This window comes from Cyanistes caeruleus, chromosome 24 (assembly GCF_971803275.1).
Source record: "Cyanistes caeruleus chromosome 24, bCyaCae1.hap1.1, whole genome shotgun sequence".
Lineage (NCBI taxonomy): Eukaryota > Metazoa > Chordata > Aves > Passeriformes > Paridae > Cyanistes > Cyanistes caeruleus.
The window spans coordinates 4,414,690-4,431,719 of record NC_141724.1 but is presented as its reverse complement, the minus strand read 5'-3'; the positions used below and the strand labels follow the sequence as shown (position 1 = coordinate 4,431,719).

The window sequence follows — 17,030 nt, the reverse complement described above, 5'->3', positions numbered from 1 at the left end:
CATTGCAGTGATGTTCTAAAGGCAGCACAGAGAATGCTCCTTGACCCACAAACTGCAGCATCTCTAACAAGCCCCAGTATTTTTGGTCAGTGCTGTGAAAAGTGATAATTCATCTACTTAACTTCACAAAAAACAGCTTTGGAGCAGGTCTGGCTTTCATTTCCATCTTCAGCTTTGGATGTACTTCCAGGCTTCTCTTGGTGAAGTTTGGGAAGGGCAGTAAGAGTTCAAGCAAGGTGGGATTTGTGTGAAGACCTCAGCACCACCTCTATCTGAAGCAGCTACAAGAAAAGTGGAGAAGGGCTCTTCATCAGAACCTGGACAAGGGGAACGGCTTCCCACTGCCAGAGGGCAGGGATGGATGGGATATTGGGAAGGAATTCTTCCCTGGGAGGGTGGTGATGCCCTGGCACAGGTGCCCAGAGCATCTGGGGCTGCCCCTGGATCCCTGGGAGTGTCCAAGGCCAGGCTGGACAGGGCTTGGAACAACCTGGGATGGTGGAAGGTGTCCCTGCCCAAAGCAGGGCCTGGGAATGGATGAGCTTTAAAGTCCCTTCCAACCCAAACCATTCCAGGATTCCCTGATTCCTATTTGTAGAACATAACATCCCAACAAGAGTGTGTTTACTAAGAGGATTTTATTTACACAACACAATGAGATTGCTCCATTAAAAGTTGACTACACCTGCCAAATTGTACAGTGCAATTTTGTAACAGCTTTTAAATATTTACAGAACACTTTTTCAACTTCAAGGTTAAGGCAGAGTCAGGGCACAGTGATAAGAAACACTTAGTGCAGCTTTGTGCTAGGCATGATACAGAGATGAACTGGCAGCATAAGGTGTTCAGATCCATTGGAAATTCAGATTGGAATTACTTCTACAAATCCAGCAACTGCAGCTTAAAAAAAAAAAAAAGATACTAAAAACCTCAAAACACAAAAAATGTAAAAATATTTGGCTACCATGGGAGATGTAACAGTCATACAAAATCCTTACTGTTAGCAGTGAAGTATGGATCCTGGGAAGGAGACACTATAGATGTTTTTTTCCCTAATGTTGATAAAAAACTGGAACAGGATGCAGGCTTACAATGAACCTGGGATACAGAACCTCCCGCTGCAAAGGTGTGTCCAACAGAACTGGGTTCAAAGACATCCAACTTTTGCTGGAAGACAACAGGAATGAGGTACCCAACTGCTCCTTGTGCCTTTGAAAACTTCACCTTGGACTCCAGTGCCACACCTGAGGGGTCCCACTTCAAACACAGCACTAAAAATTCGCAATACACAGTACTAGAGAGTTGTTTTTTCACAGCAACTTAACTTAAAATTGCTTAGCTTCTTCATCTTTGGTATTTATAAATAAAAATGCTGGTCCCTTTCAGTAAAGGGCTAAGAATGCAGCTATTATCTATAATCATTTGCTCCTAATCCACAGCAGCTTCAAAGGATTTTGACTTTCATTTTTATTTTAAGGCAGTAATTAAGCTGTTAGAAATTGAAAAAAAAAAAAAAAGGTCTTAAATTAATTCCAATGGTTTATAAGGCAACATTTTCAAATGGCTAGAAGAAACTGCAGGATAAGGATGGAACGGTTTGAGAAGTTGGTATCAGTCCTTGCAAAGTCAAAAGGGAGCAGATCTAGGGACGAGCTGATGAAAGCCTGATCCTGTAAGTCATTCCTTCCCTTAGCCCATTCATCCGAGTGAGCCTTTCTGACTACAGAGATCCTGGGACTTCTAATTAAGGCTAGTTTTGCATTTCAGCTTGGTAGGATCCAACTGCTGTCTGAACTGCTTATGGCAAGTCATAAACTCGTAGGACAAGTACAAAAAGCACAGGGGTGGTGAGGGGAGGACCCTGACGAGTTCTGTACAGTACTGGCAGCCCCCCACCAGTCCTTCAGGATGGCACTCGAGTCAAGAGACATCTAGGTAAACATTGCCTAAAAGCACCTATATAAAAAAAAAAGTTCCACTACAAATCCATTTTGTTTCATTTTCTAATCAAGAAAGTCAGGACTAAACAAACCTGGAAGCCTTTTGTTTTCCTGTGAGACATCACTGGAGCTTTGTCTTGTCTGTACTCCGGAGTTAGTGTTCAGCACCAAGAGAAGTTTGCAGGAATCCAAGACAATTTGAATTGAGACACACTTGTAAAAACCTCACTGAATTGTATTTTAATTGTAAATTTAAATATATTAATAAAATTGTAAATTCCAGGACTGGAACCATGCAGGCCCAAGGGTTAATGCCACCTGCCCCTGGAAGTGCAGAGTTAACTACAAACGGGCACAAAGTGGAGCTTGTGGTTAGGAAAATGAAATTAGGAAGAGCTCAGCTGAGGCAGAATCCTCCCTCCCAAAATGTTGTTGTGTTCTGAGAGAGGCTTAGGCAGGGAAAGGCACTTTGGGACTCTCCTGAAGAGACCTTGATCAGAACTGAATGTACTTTTATAAATTAGAGTAGGCAACAATCAACAAGTGGACACGGTGGGTTCCACTGCCCCAAAGGTGACCCCATGAGGCACCATCCGTGGAACCCTCTGGGTACAGATGGTACAGCAAGAGCAGCTCTGTGAGGGAACACCAGGCAGGCCTCCATCAGCAACAGTCTGATCCTGTTCTGCTCAAGATCAACAGCAAAAAGGCCACAGAAGATGGATTTTGGCCTTTAAACCACTGAAGATGCAGCAGAGCTCAGAAGTGGCTAAGAAACAGCAGCAGCCAACCTGGGGAGCCTCAGGGCTGGCTTAACTGTGCTCAACTTGCCCACCAAGGATCAGCTTCCTGGAATTTCCCTCCCTCTGCTCTAATTCCAGACCCACTTGTGTGGCCAGCTGTAGTTTATCTGCATTGTTTATGGATCCATCCTGACATACAGTAACCAAAAACTCAGCACTCAATGGAGGAAATGGCCCGTTTCTCCTCTATTTAGGAAAGAAAAAGTGTTGCAAAATCTTTTAATTTAGAAAAAATATTAAATGGCTTGAGGGTCACTTGGTACCAGAAGTAAAGTGCACCAGAACTGGAGGCCACAGCAACAGAGCTGAGAAATGCTATTGAAGAGGCTTCCAAGGAACATTATAAAAACAGCAATACAAAGTAAGGTTAAGGCAATCCGAGTTGTGTCCTTCTACTAGACAGTTGTCTGTCTCAAGCTTCAATTATTGCTTTGTTTCCTCTCTCCTGGAGTCCTCAACTACTGGGCAAACAGTGCTGGCAGAATTGGCAGAGTGAGTTTGTCACTTAATGCAGGACTGGATGCAGTCATAGAATCCCGTGCTTTGCAATGCCAAAGGGAAAGCTTGCTCTCATCTCCCAAAGGACTGGACAGTCTGGCAAAGAATATAAAAAAACCCCTTGCTCCTGAAGCAGCAAAAGGTGCTGGCAGCAGAGATGATGCAAACATGGAATTTTTCAATGGTGCAGGAAAAAAAATCCTTAGTAACAACCAGGTGTGTAACAAAACAGGGTCCTGAAGTCTTCTCCAAGAATTGATAGCCCTCAAGTTTTCTTTAAAAAAAAACCAAGTTCTTTTATGGGTATAAACCCAAAGTACAGCAACAGAATTCCATGGCTCAGAAGTTCCAGGTAAAGCTGTGTTACTTCCCTCCTTTCATATAGGATGGAATTGCTCCTCGGGCCGTCAGGCCCTCGAAACGCTTGTAGGTATAATTGATAAAAACCCAGTCTTTGTTCTTGTAGTCAGTCTCTGGGTGGTTGCTTGTTGCCACTGGGAAGACATGAAATAAATAGAATTATCCTCTGGAACTGCAGAGTTTATATTCATACAAAACACTGGATGGATGTTTCTAAAGGAAAAAAATATCCTAAATGCAGGATGCAACTTCATGCTTCAAACCCAGGAAAGAACTGCTGGGACACAGGACATGGCACAAGCATTTAAAGCTAAAAGAGGGTAGATTCAGACCACAGAAAGAAATTTTTTACAGCGTGAGCTGTGAAACACTGGCACAGGTTGCCCACAGAGGTGGTGGATGCCCCAATCCCTGGAAGTGTTCCAGGCCAGGCTGGACAGGCTTGGAGCAACCTGGGATAGCAGAAGGTGTCCCTGCCCATGGCAGGGGGTAGAATGGGATGAGCTTTAAGGTCCCTTCCAACCCAAAGCAGGCTGGGATTCTGTTTTTAAACTCGTGGAGCAAATGTGTGACTATGCTGTGATCCTTCAGAGATTCACACCAAAACAACTCCTTCAGTTCCACCTTTCCTTACCCCTCCTCCAAGTGCCAGCAGGAATCAGCACCAAGGGGAACTTGCAGCATTGGGCTCTCCAGCCCTGCTGATGTTTGAACTTTCTGGAAGCTCTGCTGCCTCTGAGAGCTGCCCTTTCTCAGGCAATTCCCACATCATTTACAAGGCTGCATCTCCTGGAACCCAAATTCCAGCTTGCACTCCCTGCACCACAAGGCTTCCCAAGCTATTTGGTCATGATAAAAAAAAAACATCTAGTAAGATCTGACTAACAGGAAGGATTATTCTACAGGAGAAGAAGAAGGTTTACACAGAGAATCAAACAATCACTTACCTGTTGGTTTAAGGATATCAGATTCTGGAAATTCATCAAAGTTTGAGGTATCATCAATGCTTTTAATTTCTATTGAAATCGCAGCAGGTCTCTCTCTGCCAAGAAGAGCAGATGGAGCATTGAGATTTCAAAGGCAGACAAAGCAGGATTCAGCCACCTTCCATTTCTTAACAGAATCAAGACTGAAGGTACCTAAAACCTCAGCAAGCTTCAGGTAGAGAACAAAATGCTCTCACCCACAGCTGGATATGACAAAAGCCAGTCAGCTGCTCTATGCTGCAGACCAGGGCTGGCCTGAGCAGTCCCTAGAGAAGAGCAGATGCTTTTCTGCAGAGCATCTTACCTGATGTGCTCCCAATCAACCCCTTCAAAGAATGGGTTACTCTTTATTTCCTCCACACCAGATGCACCAATTCTGTGCTCCCATTCACAGCAAAATCTGGGATGGAAGGAAGAATGAAAATGAAGGGAGAATGAAAACGAAAGCATTCCATGCAGAAATGGAACAGCTTTCTGAACTGATACTGCTGTCATTTCTTTACATATAAATGGAACAGACTAAGAACTTCCACAGCAAAACCAACACACAAAATTATGTATAGGAATGTCATGTCCAATGCCACAGTTAAGATGTGCTGTTCCTTCACAACAGGATAATGTAACCTTTCTATTTCAGGACCAGAGTAGAGCAGGAGAACATATAAAGCCTAAAAAGCCAGACATTTATATTTCTGTCCTGAGAATAGATACTGAAGTACAAATGAGTCAGCAAGCACTGGGATACATTTGTATGCTCCAGTGCATACAAAGGCAAAATCACTGCTGTTGCAAGAAGTCAGCTCTGTCAAAAGGGTTGTGTCCTTCCATGAGAAGCTTGCAGGCAAAATAAGGAGCGGAAACATTTTGCCAGAGCAGTAGCACTTCCATGGGAGCTCCTTTTTAGCACAGTTTAGTCAGGGAACCACTAAATGGCCTGAGAGACAGAAGTATTTGACAAGGGAGTTCAGCATTTGATGCATGTGTGTAACAGTTTGCAGCATCAGGGTTTTTCCATATGAAACAAGCCATGAGAGGCACAGAATACAGAGACAAGAAAATTAGAACTGTATTAACTGGCAAACTATGGGGCTGGCACCTTAAAATAAGATCCTTTGCTTTATCAGAGATTGGAACCTCTGGAGGAAATGTCAGGGTTTCCTTCCAGTTCATCACTTTCTTATACGTCTCTTGAGGAGTCTCGGAACAGAATGGTGGGTAACCTGAAAAGAAACAAAAATACAGTCTTGGATCAAGCAAAATTAATTCCTGAAATCATAACACACCTCAGAGACCAGGCAAGGAGTGGATGCTCTGAGAACTTGACCCCAATCACAGAAATAAGCTGCCCAGAGCAGCTGTGGCTGCCCTTGGATCCCTGGAAGTATCCAAGGCCAGGTTGGACAGGGCTTGGAGCACCCTGGGACAGTAGAAGCTGACTCTGCTCATGGCAGGGTGGCACTGGATGAGCTTTAAGCTCCCTTCCAACTCAAACCAGTCCAAAATTCTGGGATTCTATGAATACAGCTGATGTCCAGCTCCACCATTCCCACCTACAGCCCTGCCCTGCCTGTTCCTTACCAATCAACATCTCGTACATGATGACCCCCAGCGACCACCAGTCACACAGCTTGTTGTATCCAGTCTGCATAAAAACCTCAGGAGCAATGTAATCTGGAGTTCCCACTGTAGAAAAAGCCTGGAACAATAACATCAGTTATGCATCTGCAGGGAAAACTGCCTGACATAGACATGGGAACTTACACAACAGTGGTTATTTTGAGGAAGACACCAGACTGTCTCTGAGATCCTTTAGCAAAGGTGTTTAAACCCTTTTTTCCAAGATATGTAGAGACAAAATCAACATCTTCATGGGAGAGAGAGTCTTAAAATAACATGAAGAAAACAGGGAAGGGTTTACTGTCCTGGAATGGGTCACCTTGGAATGTGTCAGCAGCCCTTTGTGAGATTGGAAGTGGCAAGAACTGAAAGTTTTGGCTGGGAGACTTCAGATATCCCTGTAAGTAATTATGGCAGCGCTATCACTAGCACATATGGCACCAGCTGTTCAGCAGATGGATGAAGGACAAACTAGAGTAATTCCTCTTCTTTTTAAAAAAAGCCTGAACCTTTTCCTTTCAGGACTGTCCAGAACTCAGATACATTGAAAACTTCCATGTAAATCCACGTTCCATTTGGATGCAACAACGCAGCAGGAACATTTCCAAGCAGGTGGAACCCACTCACCAACTGCCGGCGATTCCTCTTCCAAGTCTCTGCTTTCCTTTTGGAATTCATGTTCTGGAAAGCTGAAGGAGATTCAACACCTGTGACTGAATCCTACTGGTCACCCAATATATTTTAACCCCAAACCATTACACTAAAGATCTCATTTAAGATGTGTGTCAATACCCCAAACCTAAACCTCTCAGCAACTGCCAAACCTATGAAATGTGGACAACATCTAACAGAGCCTTTTATTAGCAAACCAGGATTTCAGGGTTGATGTAAGTCCATGATCCAAGTTATTCACCTCGAGAATAATCCTGGATACTCAGGGACTGTGCTGGTTTATTAATTTCAGTAACACTTGAGATCCAGCCAGCAGCTATTAACTCAGTGTGTTCTCATTCTATTACACATGCAAAGGGCTACAGCAGAGTTTGTTTCAGAGACAAACTTCTGAAAATGAAAATGGGTTGAAAGTAATTTAAATGATTTTAAGTTTACAGAAAATGAAAATCCACCTCAAGATGTAAAGTTGATTATTAGACTCCTCACTGCAGCCACACCCTCACACTGAAAGGACTTGTTTCAGGACCCAAGAGCAACCAACCAGATACCCTTTGGAGCCAAAGAACTTACTGAAGTCACTGGGAAGACTGTGATTCAAGTTCCTGTAAAATTCTGTCCTGTGGGCTTTCTTCAGCCCAGTACACAGACCAAAATCTGACAGTTTCACGTGACCCTAGAAATAAACAAAACAAAAATGCAAAACCAATGTAAAACATTAGCATAGTAAATCACAGCATCAGCAAGGCTGGAAAAGAACCCAGCCGCACCATCAACACCTCTAAATGATGTCCCCAAATGCCACATCCAGATGCCTCTCGAACACTTCCAGACATTGTGACTCCACCACTTCCCTGGGCAACTTACTGCAATGCCTGACCACTCCTGCAGTGAAAAAAAAATTCTAATATCTAATATGAACCTCCCCAGCACAACTTAAGGTCAGTTCCTCTCATTCTTTCACTTGAGACATGGCCGAAGAGCCTGACCCCCACCTGGCTGCACCTTCCTGTCAGGGAGAGCAAGAAGGACCCCCCCTGAGCCTCCTTTTCTCCAGGCTGAGCCCCCTCAGTTCTCTCAGCTGCTCCTGGTGCTCCAAAAACTCTTCATCAGCTCCATTCCCTTCTCTGGACACGCTCCAGCTCCTCAGTATCCTTTGCCTTTCTTGTTTAAACCTAGCACTGCATGTGTACAGGGAATGAAGCCATCAATACTTCCATTGCTACTCCACAGAGAAAGCCCAGGGACAGTTTACTTCAGGAAACCTCTGCTCTGCAAGTTCCCAACTACTTCAGGGTGAAAGGAAACACCTCCAGAGGCAGCTGCAGTCCCTGGGTTGTGTATTGGCCCCAAGAGATAAAAAAACACCCTCAATTCAGTGAGTCAATCTGTCCTGGTGCATAATGTGACCACACTGACTATGTGCAATTTTTAGAAGTGTATATATGTAATATACCTCTTCTTGAAAGTCCTAAATGTATTCATTTCTAGATGTAAACATTCTGAATTGGACACACTGCTTGAAGAAGCTGTGGCTGTTGCAGCCCTGGAAGTGTTCAAGGCAAGGCTGGACAGGGCTTGGAGCAACTTGGCACAGCAGAACGTGTCCCTGCCCATGGCAGGGGGTGGAATAGGGTGAGTTTCCAGGTCCCTTCCAACCCAAACTAGTCTGGGATTCTGCAGTAATTCCAACAGTGCATTACACCATAGTGGGAAGGTCTTTATTTACTGCTGGCAAACTCTTCCCAAGAAATCTTGATTTTAGGCAAACATGGAGTGAGCAATAGGAGGACACTGAAACAATCAAGATTTCTGCAAAGTGCCTGCAATAACCAGGTAGCCTGGCCAGCCCTCAGGAGTACAGCCTGATCCCAAGGGAGATTTTCCATGCTCAGCCTGGCCACTGGAACAGCCACGTCCTCCACATTTGGTACAACCAGAACTGGCAAGTGGGAATGGAACACATGCGAGAGGAAAGGGAAGCAGCTTTTCCTAAGAGGGAACTGAAACCACATGCTTTAAACAGCATCTGAAATAGCCAAAAATAGTTTAAACAGCTGTCAGAAGAGCTCAAGGTCTGAGTGGAGCTGGGGTCTTTCCTGGCTTTTGGGGATTTTCCCTGGCAATTTGGCAGATATGCCCTCAAAAGGGCTAAATAAAGAAGCACCATCTTCTTCCACAACTGTCCACAGCCCTTCAGGTCAGTATGAACAATCACAAGGCCTCTTTGCCCCTCCTCAGCCAGTGGCCAGCCCATACCTTGCTATCCAGGAGGAGGTTGTCCGGTTTTATGTCGCGATGGATGAATCCCAGCTGATGGATGGAGTCAATGGCGAGCACGGTCTCGGCGATGTAGAACTGCGTCTCCTCTTCTGTCAGAGTGTCCTTCTTCATCAACAGCGTCATCATGTCACCTGGAAACCCCCCAGAGGTGAACACACGGGCTCCACTCTCACTAAGTTTGAAGACATTTATAGAAAAAAGCTATTTCTGCTGCATTCAGCTAAAACCAGCAGCTTAGAGGTTGCCTGACCTGGATATGCTGTGGCTCTACAGACAGCCAGGGCATAGCAAGGGTAGGAACTAGAAGAATATTAAAGCCAAGTTTAAACACCTGCAGCTTAAACAGGAAACCTCAAGCCTGCCAAACACCTCAGTGCCCTAAAAAGCAGAAATCTTGGTCCCTCCCAGATGTACAGTACAAACACCACTGCAGGGCAACCACGTACACTCTAGTCCCAGACTCTGTAATGAAGAAATTATTCCCCAAACAACAGGTGAGCAGCCCTTGCATTCCAGAGTTACCTCCAGGCAGGAACTCCATGATCAGGTAGAGGTTTAGCTTGTCCTGGAAACTGTAGAACATCTTCACAACCCACAAGCTGTCTGCCTCCACCAGGATGTCCCGCTCTGCACGGATGTGGCCAACCTGGATAGACACAGTGCATTGGATCAGTTTTATTAAATGCATTTATTTCACAGGCAATTCAATTATTGTTCTGAACAGCATCAAATACTGGAAGACAAAAGTCAAACTTCTGCACAAAGGCAGAAACACTGTCAGAACTTCAACATGTGGTTGATTATATACATATCTTTCATACCTATTATATATACACCTAGTAACCCTATACATTATATAAATCCTATATACAAAAATCTCAGTTCTTTACAAATATACCTAATCATTAAATCTCTTTTTGAAAACACAAGAGCTTCATCCCAGTGCTGAACAGGTGACTGTCCCACATCAGTATATATCCAGAAGTACTGGAAAATGAAAGCCTTTAAAATGTTAAATGCTGCTGCTTTATGTCTCTGAGTCTGAATTCTAGCAGTTGTATCTCTGATATTTATATCTGATCCTGTAAGTCAGAAATGCAGCAAAACCCCGGCCTTGAAGTCTGCATTGAATCATTTGCACAGGAATTTGTGTTGAAAGAGCCCACTAGAAAAGAAGTCCTTGTGAATTCAGAGATTTTTCTGACTTATTTCCTCTATAAGAAAAGATGTAAAAAAAAAAACCCAGAATTTTTAGCTCCTAAACTAAAGCACAGATTTATTCCTCCTATGCACACACCACAGTGACCTCCCAGAGTGATGCACGGTACAATTCCTGCTCAGGGTGTTCCTCACCTGCTCCTTCTCAAGCATATCAGCCTTGCGTAGGATTTTCATGGCATAAACGTGCCCCGTGTCCTTCTTCTGGACCAGGCGCACCTGGGGGCACACAAAGATTGGCTCAAATCCAGCATTCCCAGCACAACTCATGACAAAGTTGGGTATCAAGACCTTGGCTTCCATCTCATGAAATCATCTCAGATTATAAAACACAAGAAGCATTACAGTGCACAGCAATGGCACAAAGTCCTGCTAATTAATGCTAAGAGCAGCAGTTGTTTTAACAGAGAGGATGCTGATTCACACCTAAAGCAGGTGCCAAAGCCCCTTCTCTGAAGAGACTTTGCAAGGACCCTCCGTGTCTCCCTAAGTCCAGCCCCAGAAGTTCACCTTTAAAACCCACTGCAAACCTGTATTTAGCTGTCCATCAGGTCCTTTTCAACATCATTTCATTTCCTTTAAGGCACAGCATGTCTTGAACCAGCATTTAGCAGGTAAAAAGTAGCTGCACATGATTGCTGAGGTGAAGTCCATCTGTGGTTGTTACACTTACCTATTGCTTGTATAAACTCAGCAAGTCTTTAACAAACACCAGAGCCAGTTAAAACATTTTTTTTCTGGACTCACCTCTCCAAATGCTCCTCTGCCTATTACTTTTAGAGACTCGAAGTCCTCCAGTCCAAGCCTGGTTCTCTTCAGGCGAAGGAACTCAGTCTCCTTTTGTGCATGTGCTGACCTCCTGATTCTTTTCTAGAGTTTAAGAGACCCCAGTGAGAGTTCTGCAGGTGGGTTCCACAGGGACCACAGCAATTCCAAGGAAAGATCCCAGATCTCCATTTAGAAAAGAAAATTTCTGGTATTTAACCATTAAGGTAGTTTTTCCATATTCATTACCTCTTCATCTTTTAGGCCTTCTTCTTCCATCATTTGTTCTAGTTTCTTTTGTCTAGACCAGAGACAAATTAGAAAAATAAAGGCTGAATCATTAACCTTGCTTTTTAAATCAAGTTTTAAAAAACCCCAGGTTGAATCATTAACGTTGTTTCTTAACAAGGTGCACATACCCACAACCTCTGGTGTGTGCCAGCAAGTTACAAGTGTAAAGATGTACAGGAGAGACTCCAGAAATTAATTTGTAGAATATACTATCCAGTTTTATAATTCCAACCTTACCCTCTATGATTTTAATAAACTAAACCTGCCTTGAGTTTCACAAGTTTTCCAAGTGTAGATTTTTGCTGTACACAAATACAAATTGAGAGATCTGGGTTCTGTTCTTATCTCTCTGACAGCTGGACAAGTCACTTCAGGTCAGGGCCATAAGAAGCATTTAAACACCAAAATTTCACTTATTCCAGGGAAAACTGGTATTCAAACACATTTAAAATTTCTCTGCATCTCAAACTATTCACATGAAAAATGAGGAAAGTTATTTTAGATTTCCTAATCCCTGAGATACTCAAAATAGTTGGGAAGAGGAAACCTGTCTGTACATGTTCTCCCTCTTAAAGAATCAGACATATTTACAGCCTTATTACAAAAGGATTATTTGGAAGAAAAGAAAGGAGGAAGCAGGACTTTGGAAGGGGAATGACTTCAGGGGACACTTGTAATGATTATCCTCTGGGAACTTTTTCCCAGTGCCAGTCATATTAACAGCTGGCTGAACTGGGACCAGTGGTTTGGGACATTATAAATGTACTAAAAAAATTCTTTCTCTTTCTTCAAGTCATTCTTTGCAAGATCCTCTTCCTGTCTCCTGGGGCTCTCTGCAGCTGCTGTGACATGATAATATTTGAGGTTATCACTTCAGAACTGGTCACAATGAAAATGCTCTTGCTCAAGCACCAGTGAGCCCTGCCCAGTCATCCCAATCCACACTCAAAACAGAAACTCTAGTAGTAAAGTCCGTGCAATAAACAGAATTAAATGGCTCAGCAGGACTCAGTGATGCCAAAGGCACACTGAATTTCCCCCAAATATCTCTAATAGGGTCAAGGTGCACTTCAGGGTACAGTGTCAACACCATTTAAATTCCAAATTACACACACACAGATATCTGTTGTAGCAAAAAACATGTAACTTATAAAGTCCAGTCTGTTTGTTCAGACAAGGCCTTGATCCTAAACAGAAAAAAAAAAACATTGACATTTTGGGAATACACAACAGTGGACATAATAAGTAAATTTTAAAGGCAAGATCTGTGTGAAGAGAAAGAAATTAATTAAATGAGAGGTATTTTCTGCCTAAACTGGACTTCAGTTTCTCTTTACTCATTTGAAGCTTTGAAGAAAATATCTTTGCATGTTAATATTTATTTCTGAATTGCTTCCTCATTTCTGCAGCTCTTGTAGTGAGCAGGCATTGGGGAGCTCCTCAGGGAGCTCGTTACAGGTTTGGTAGTAAAGCCAAACCCACACTGAACCACTTTCCAAATTCTGGTTATAGACTCCATGGCAAGCTGGGAGAACAGCAGAAGTCCCAGTGCTACAGCTTGAGGATATTCAGCAAATTAGAGGGTTCCAGCTGAAGGAAAATCACACAGCTCAGTCCAGTCCTTTGTTCTACTGGACTGAAGAACTTTGAGAGGTGCCCCAGGTGCAGTCAGTCACAGGCAGCACTGACTCCTCACAACACCCCCTCCCAGGCTTCTTGACTGTCTTCCTGTAGGTCCTGCCCATGGAACAGGGCAATCCCAGCACAAACACTGAGCAAGGCTTGGGAGCAGCCCTGGGAGAAGGACTTGGGGGTGCTGGTGAGGCAGAGCTGGACATGCCCCAGTCCAGACCCCACTGAGCCCTGGGTTGAGCCCCCAGTGTGGGCAGCAGGGCAGGGGGGATTCTGCCCCTCAGCCCTGCTCAGGTGAGACCCCCCCTGCAGAGCTGCCTCCAGCACAGGAAGGACCTGGAGCTGCTGGAGACAGTCCAGAGGAGACCACAGATGCTCCGAGGGCTGGAGCCAAGCTGGGAGGGATGGGAATGGTCAGCCTGGAAAGGAAAAGGCTCCAGGAAGAGCTCAGAGCCCCCTCCAGTGCCTAAAGGGACTCCAAGAGAGTCCAGCTCCAAGAGACCTGTAGAGGAACTTTGAACAAGGCCCTGGAAGGAGAGAACAGGAGGGAATGGGGTCCCACTGCCACAGAGCACGGTTAGGAGGGATATTGGGAAGGAATTCTTCCCTGTGAGGGTGATGGGGACCTGGCACAGGGTGCCCAGAGCAGCTGTGGCTGCCCCAGCCCTGGAGTGTCCAAGGCCAGATTGGACAGGGCTTGGAATAAACTGGAATAGTGAAAGGTGTGCCCATGGTAGGGGGTGAAATGGGATGAACTTTAAGGTCCTTTCCAGTACAAACCAGTCTGTGATTTTATTATTTTTGCTTTGAAAACAAAATTCATTCAGTATAAATTTTGGCTCTTATCCAGTATGGAAGGGAAACAAGAAGGATTTTTACCTCATCTCTCGCTCCTCGTGCTGGGCAATGAGGTTGCTGTAGAAGTTTTCCAATGTCACCTTTGTCATGGTGACTCTCTCCTTGGTGTGGTTACTCATGGATGAGCACGGCGTTGGACCTGTCATGGCCATGGCTGGCAGGAAAGAAGGGAGGAACATCAAACATTATAAATTACAAATAATCCTCAAGCACGAGCCCAAACCCATTAACTGATGCTTAATCACAGAGTTCAGATTTTAACAACAAATATCACCAGTCTAAGCTAAGCAGGGAAAAGTCTTACAAAATAAAAGGTACAAGTCAAACTTCCTGTTTTGAACATTTTTGATCTGAAATTAGAGGGAAGGAAACTTAAGAAACTTGGTGCCTCAAAAACCACATTTTCAGCCAGTAGTGCAAATGTTTATTGCTCCCACCCCATTCTATCTTTAATGAATGTTCAAAATTCAGGAGTATCACACTGAAACATCTAATCCAGAAGTTATTCTTCCCATAAACCCTGCAGAAATAATTCCATCAGTTGCCTACTGGCTCTTCTGCTCTGAAATTTATCTAAATCCTGAAAGTCATCCCAATAAGAAAGCAACTGAGGAATGAGTGAAAAGGGCATTTAGTTACCCTTAAACACTTTTACTAGATGTTTTCATGGAAATTTCATGGTAATTTGGCCAAATCCAGAGAATCGCTGCCTTTGAGCAAGTTGTATTTTGAAAATGGCCAAAAACTCAAACCCTAGTGAAAGTATCTGACATATCTATTTCTAAGAAAAATATCTGTATTTTAATATCCTTTCAATTTCTGAGAATACAGGATATAAATATTGGAGTGTGGCATCCCCAACCAGCAGCAGCTTCAGTATATTTAACACCCCATCTCTATTTCCTGATATGCATAAAAAAACCCCAAAGATTTCAAATGTACGACTATGCCTTACCCTGGGCACCACCTAACTCACTGTAAGGTAACAGAGTTTTGCAACTATTACTAGAAATTGCAGACAAAATAGGTGAGCCACTTCCCCTTTTTTACAACCCCGGGTGCTGCCAACACACTCGAATCACTCTTTCTGTTCATTTTTTTGCAGATTTTACGAGGCATCGCCACGGGGCCCCGCAAACCACCTCCCTCCCAGACAGCAGCTACGTGTGTGCTGCCTTTACAAGTTCCTCGTGGCACAGAAGATCTCCAGCTGGGTGACTTTTGAGATGGAATTATGTCTTTGTGTGAGGTGGAATCGTGGCTTTGTGGAAGAGCAGCTCAGTGACACACACGAGTAGGGGTTCACACTCTGTGAGTATCCCTGGTATGGGGTTACAGCCCCAGGGGTGAGTGGTTACACTCCCAGAGATGGAGGGCTGCACCCTGAGCTGGTGAGCAGGAGGTGTAAAAGCCATGGGCGGTTCTCACTTCCTAGAGAACAAACCAGGAAAATTATCTGACAGAATGGGGTGCGGGGAGAAAACGGAAAAGGGAAGAAAAGAGAAAGCATCCGTGCCAAACCACCTGTTGGTGCTCGGGGCCCGTTCCACGGGGATGGGCGCTCAGAGCCCAGCGGCCGCCCCGGGGGCCGCGGACGGAGCGGGGCTGGATGCTCCTGTCCGGGGCTCGTCCGGGGAGCTGGCACCGGCACGGGGGTGGCGGCCCCGCGGCCCGAGCGGCGGAGGGGCCCGGCAGCATCCCCGGGAGCGGACAAAGGGGGCCCGAGGCACCAGGAGAGGAGCGGGGGACCCCCGCCGGCCCCGGGCCCGGCCCGCAGCGCGGCCGCCCTCAGCTCCACCGGACCGGAGAGCTCGGGCTGCCGGGCCCGCTCCGCTCCGCTCCCCCGGGGAGGGCCCGCGGGGAGGGACGGAGGGAAAGAGGAGGGCGGGGAGGGGATGCGGAGCGCTGGGCGGGGGGCGCCCACGCGAACAAGGCGGGAGCGGCTTACCCGGAGCCCCCGGGAGGGGCGGCAGGGGCTGCAGGCGAGGCGGGGTCCCGGCGAGGCGGCTGCGGAGAGGCGGGTGGGGGGCTCGGGACCACCGGAGCCCCCGCGCCGCTACCGCCGCCCCCCGCACCGACAGCGAGCCGGCCGGGCTGGGCGGCCCAGGGACCGCTAGGGCAGCGCAGGCGCCCCGAGCCCGGCCCGCCCCGCCCGGGCGGGGCCCCGAGCCCGGCCCGCCCCCGCCTCAGCGCCTGCGCCCCGCTCCGAGCCGGGCCCGCCCGGGCTGCGGCCACACCGCGGCCGGAGGGCTGCCGGGGACGCGGCTGCCGGGGACACGGCTGCCGGGGACACGGCTGCCGGGGACACGGCTGCCGGGGACACGGCTGCCGGGGACACGGCTCCCGGGACCGCGGGGCACATCAGCCCTTGCTCTCCGCTGGGGCCGGCAGGGGCACCGGCGCCGCGAGCTCTGGGTGCCGGCCGTGCTGCTGGGATGCTCCAGGGGTAACTGCTCCGGGCCTGGGAAGCTCTGCCCTGGCTGCCTTCACAAGTTCCCTCCTCCCCACAGTGGTGCTGTGACCTGCAGCCTCCCGGCACAGAGCCGGGGCTCACCGTCCAGGGGAGGCTGGTTTATCCCATCCCGGTGGAGGTGATACACATCACCCAATGCCCACAGGAGCGGGGCGTGCCCAGGGACAGAGGCCACCGAGCCACCAACCTCTGCCTCCCAGGGATCAAGGAAACAACCCCTCAGTCCCAGAGGAAATTGCATCTAGGAGGACAGAGAGGCTGACCCACAGCGTGCTGGGCAGGACAGGACCATTGCCTAGAGCTGTCACAGTCAGGTCCCCGAGGCTCCATCCTCTGACTCTGATGCAGAGGAGCTCCCACATCCCAGCTCAGCAAACTCATTATACAGCTTGGGCTGTACAACCCAGTTTCATCTTGCTCCTCCCGGGTCATCAGGAATATCGGAAACCATCGGCTTCAATAGTGGTTTGACTGACCTTGGGAACATAATAGGGAGCTGTGAGGAATAACATAACAAAAGAAATGTGATCCTATAATCATCCCAGATGTGTGGAGACATTGGGAAAATGTCATTTTTGCACTTCTTAAAAAAAAAAAAAAAAAAAAAAAAGAAAGCAAATGCAGTTAAGAGGGT

The 17,030-nt window shown here is 46.5% G+C and overlaps 1 protein-coding gene across 1 annotated transcript; it reads right to left on the bottom strand.

Annotated features, from left to right (window-relative positions):
- Positions 1-619: 619 nt before the first annotated feature.
- On the bottom strand, positions 620-16,051 carry STK38 (serine/threonine kinase 38). The gene is made up of 14 exons (XM_086862254.1): positions 15,872-16,051; positions 13,945-14,077; positions 11,392-11,443; positions 11,125-11,247; positions 10,513-10,596; positions 9,682-9,805; positions 9,136-9,290; positions 7,450-7,552; positions 6,832-6,893; positions 6,166-6,283; positions 5,684-5,807; positions 4,892-4,987; positions 4,549-4,643; positions 620-3,735 (listed from the first exon to the last, which is right to left on the bottom strand). The coding sequence occupies exons 2-14, from the start codon at positions 14,073-14,075 to the stop codon at positions 3,605-3,607; spliced, it is 1,398 nt and encodes a 465-aa protein (XP_086718380.1). The 5' UTR covers positions 14,076-14,077; positions 15,872-16,051; the 3' UTR covers positions 620-3,604.
- Positions 16,052-17,030: the final 979 nt, after the last annotated feature.

Coding starts and splice junctions, on each gene's coding strand:
- STK38 (XM_086862254.1), bottom strand. CDS start 14,075: ATGGCCATGACAGGTCCAACGCCGTGCTCATCCATGAGTAACCACACC. Junction 6,894..7,449: donor CAGTCTTCCCAGTGACTTCA/GTAAGTTCTTTG, acceptor AATCTCCTTCAG/CTTTCCAGAACATGAATTCC. Junction 3,736..4,548: donor TGATATCCTTAAACCAACAG/GTAAGTGATTGT, acceptor ATGTCTTCCCAG/TGGCAACAAGCAACCACCCA.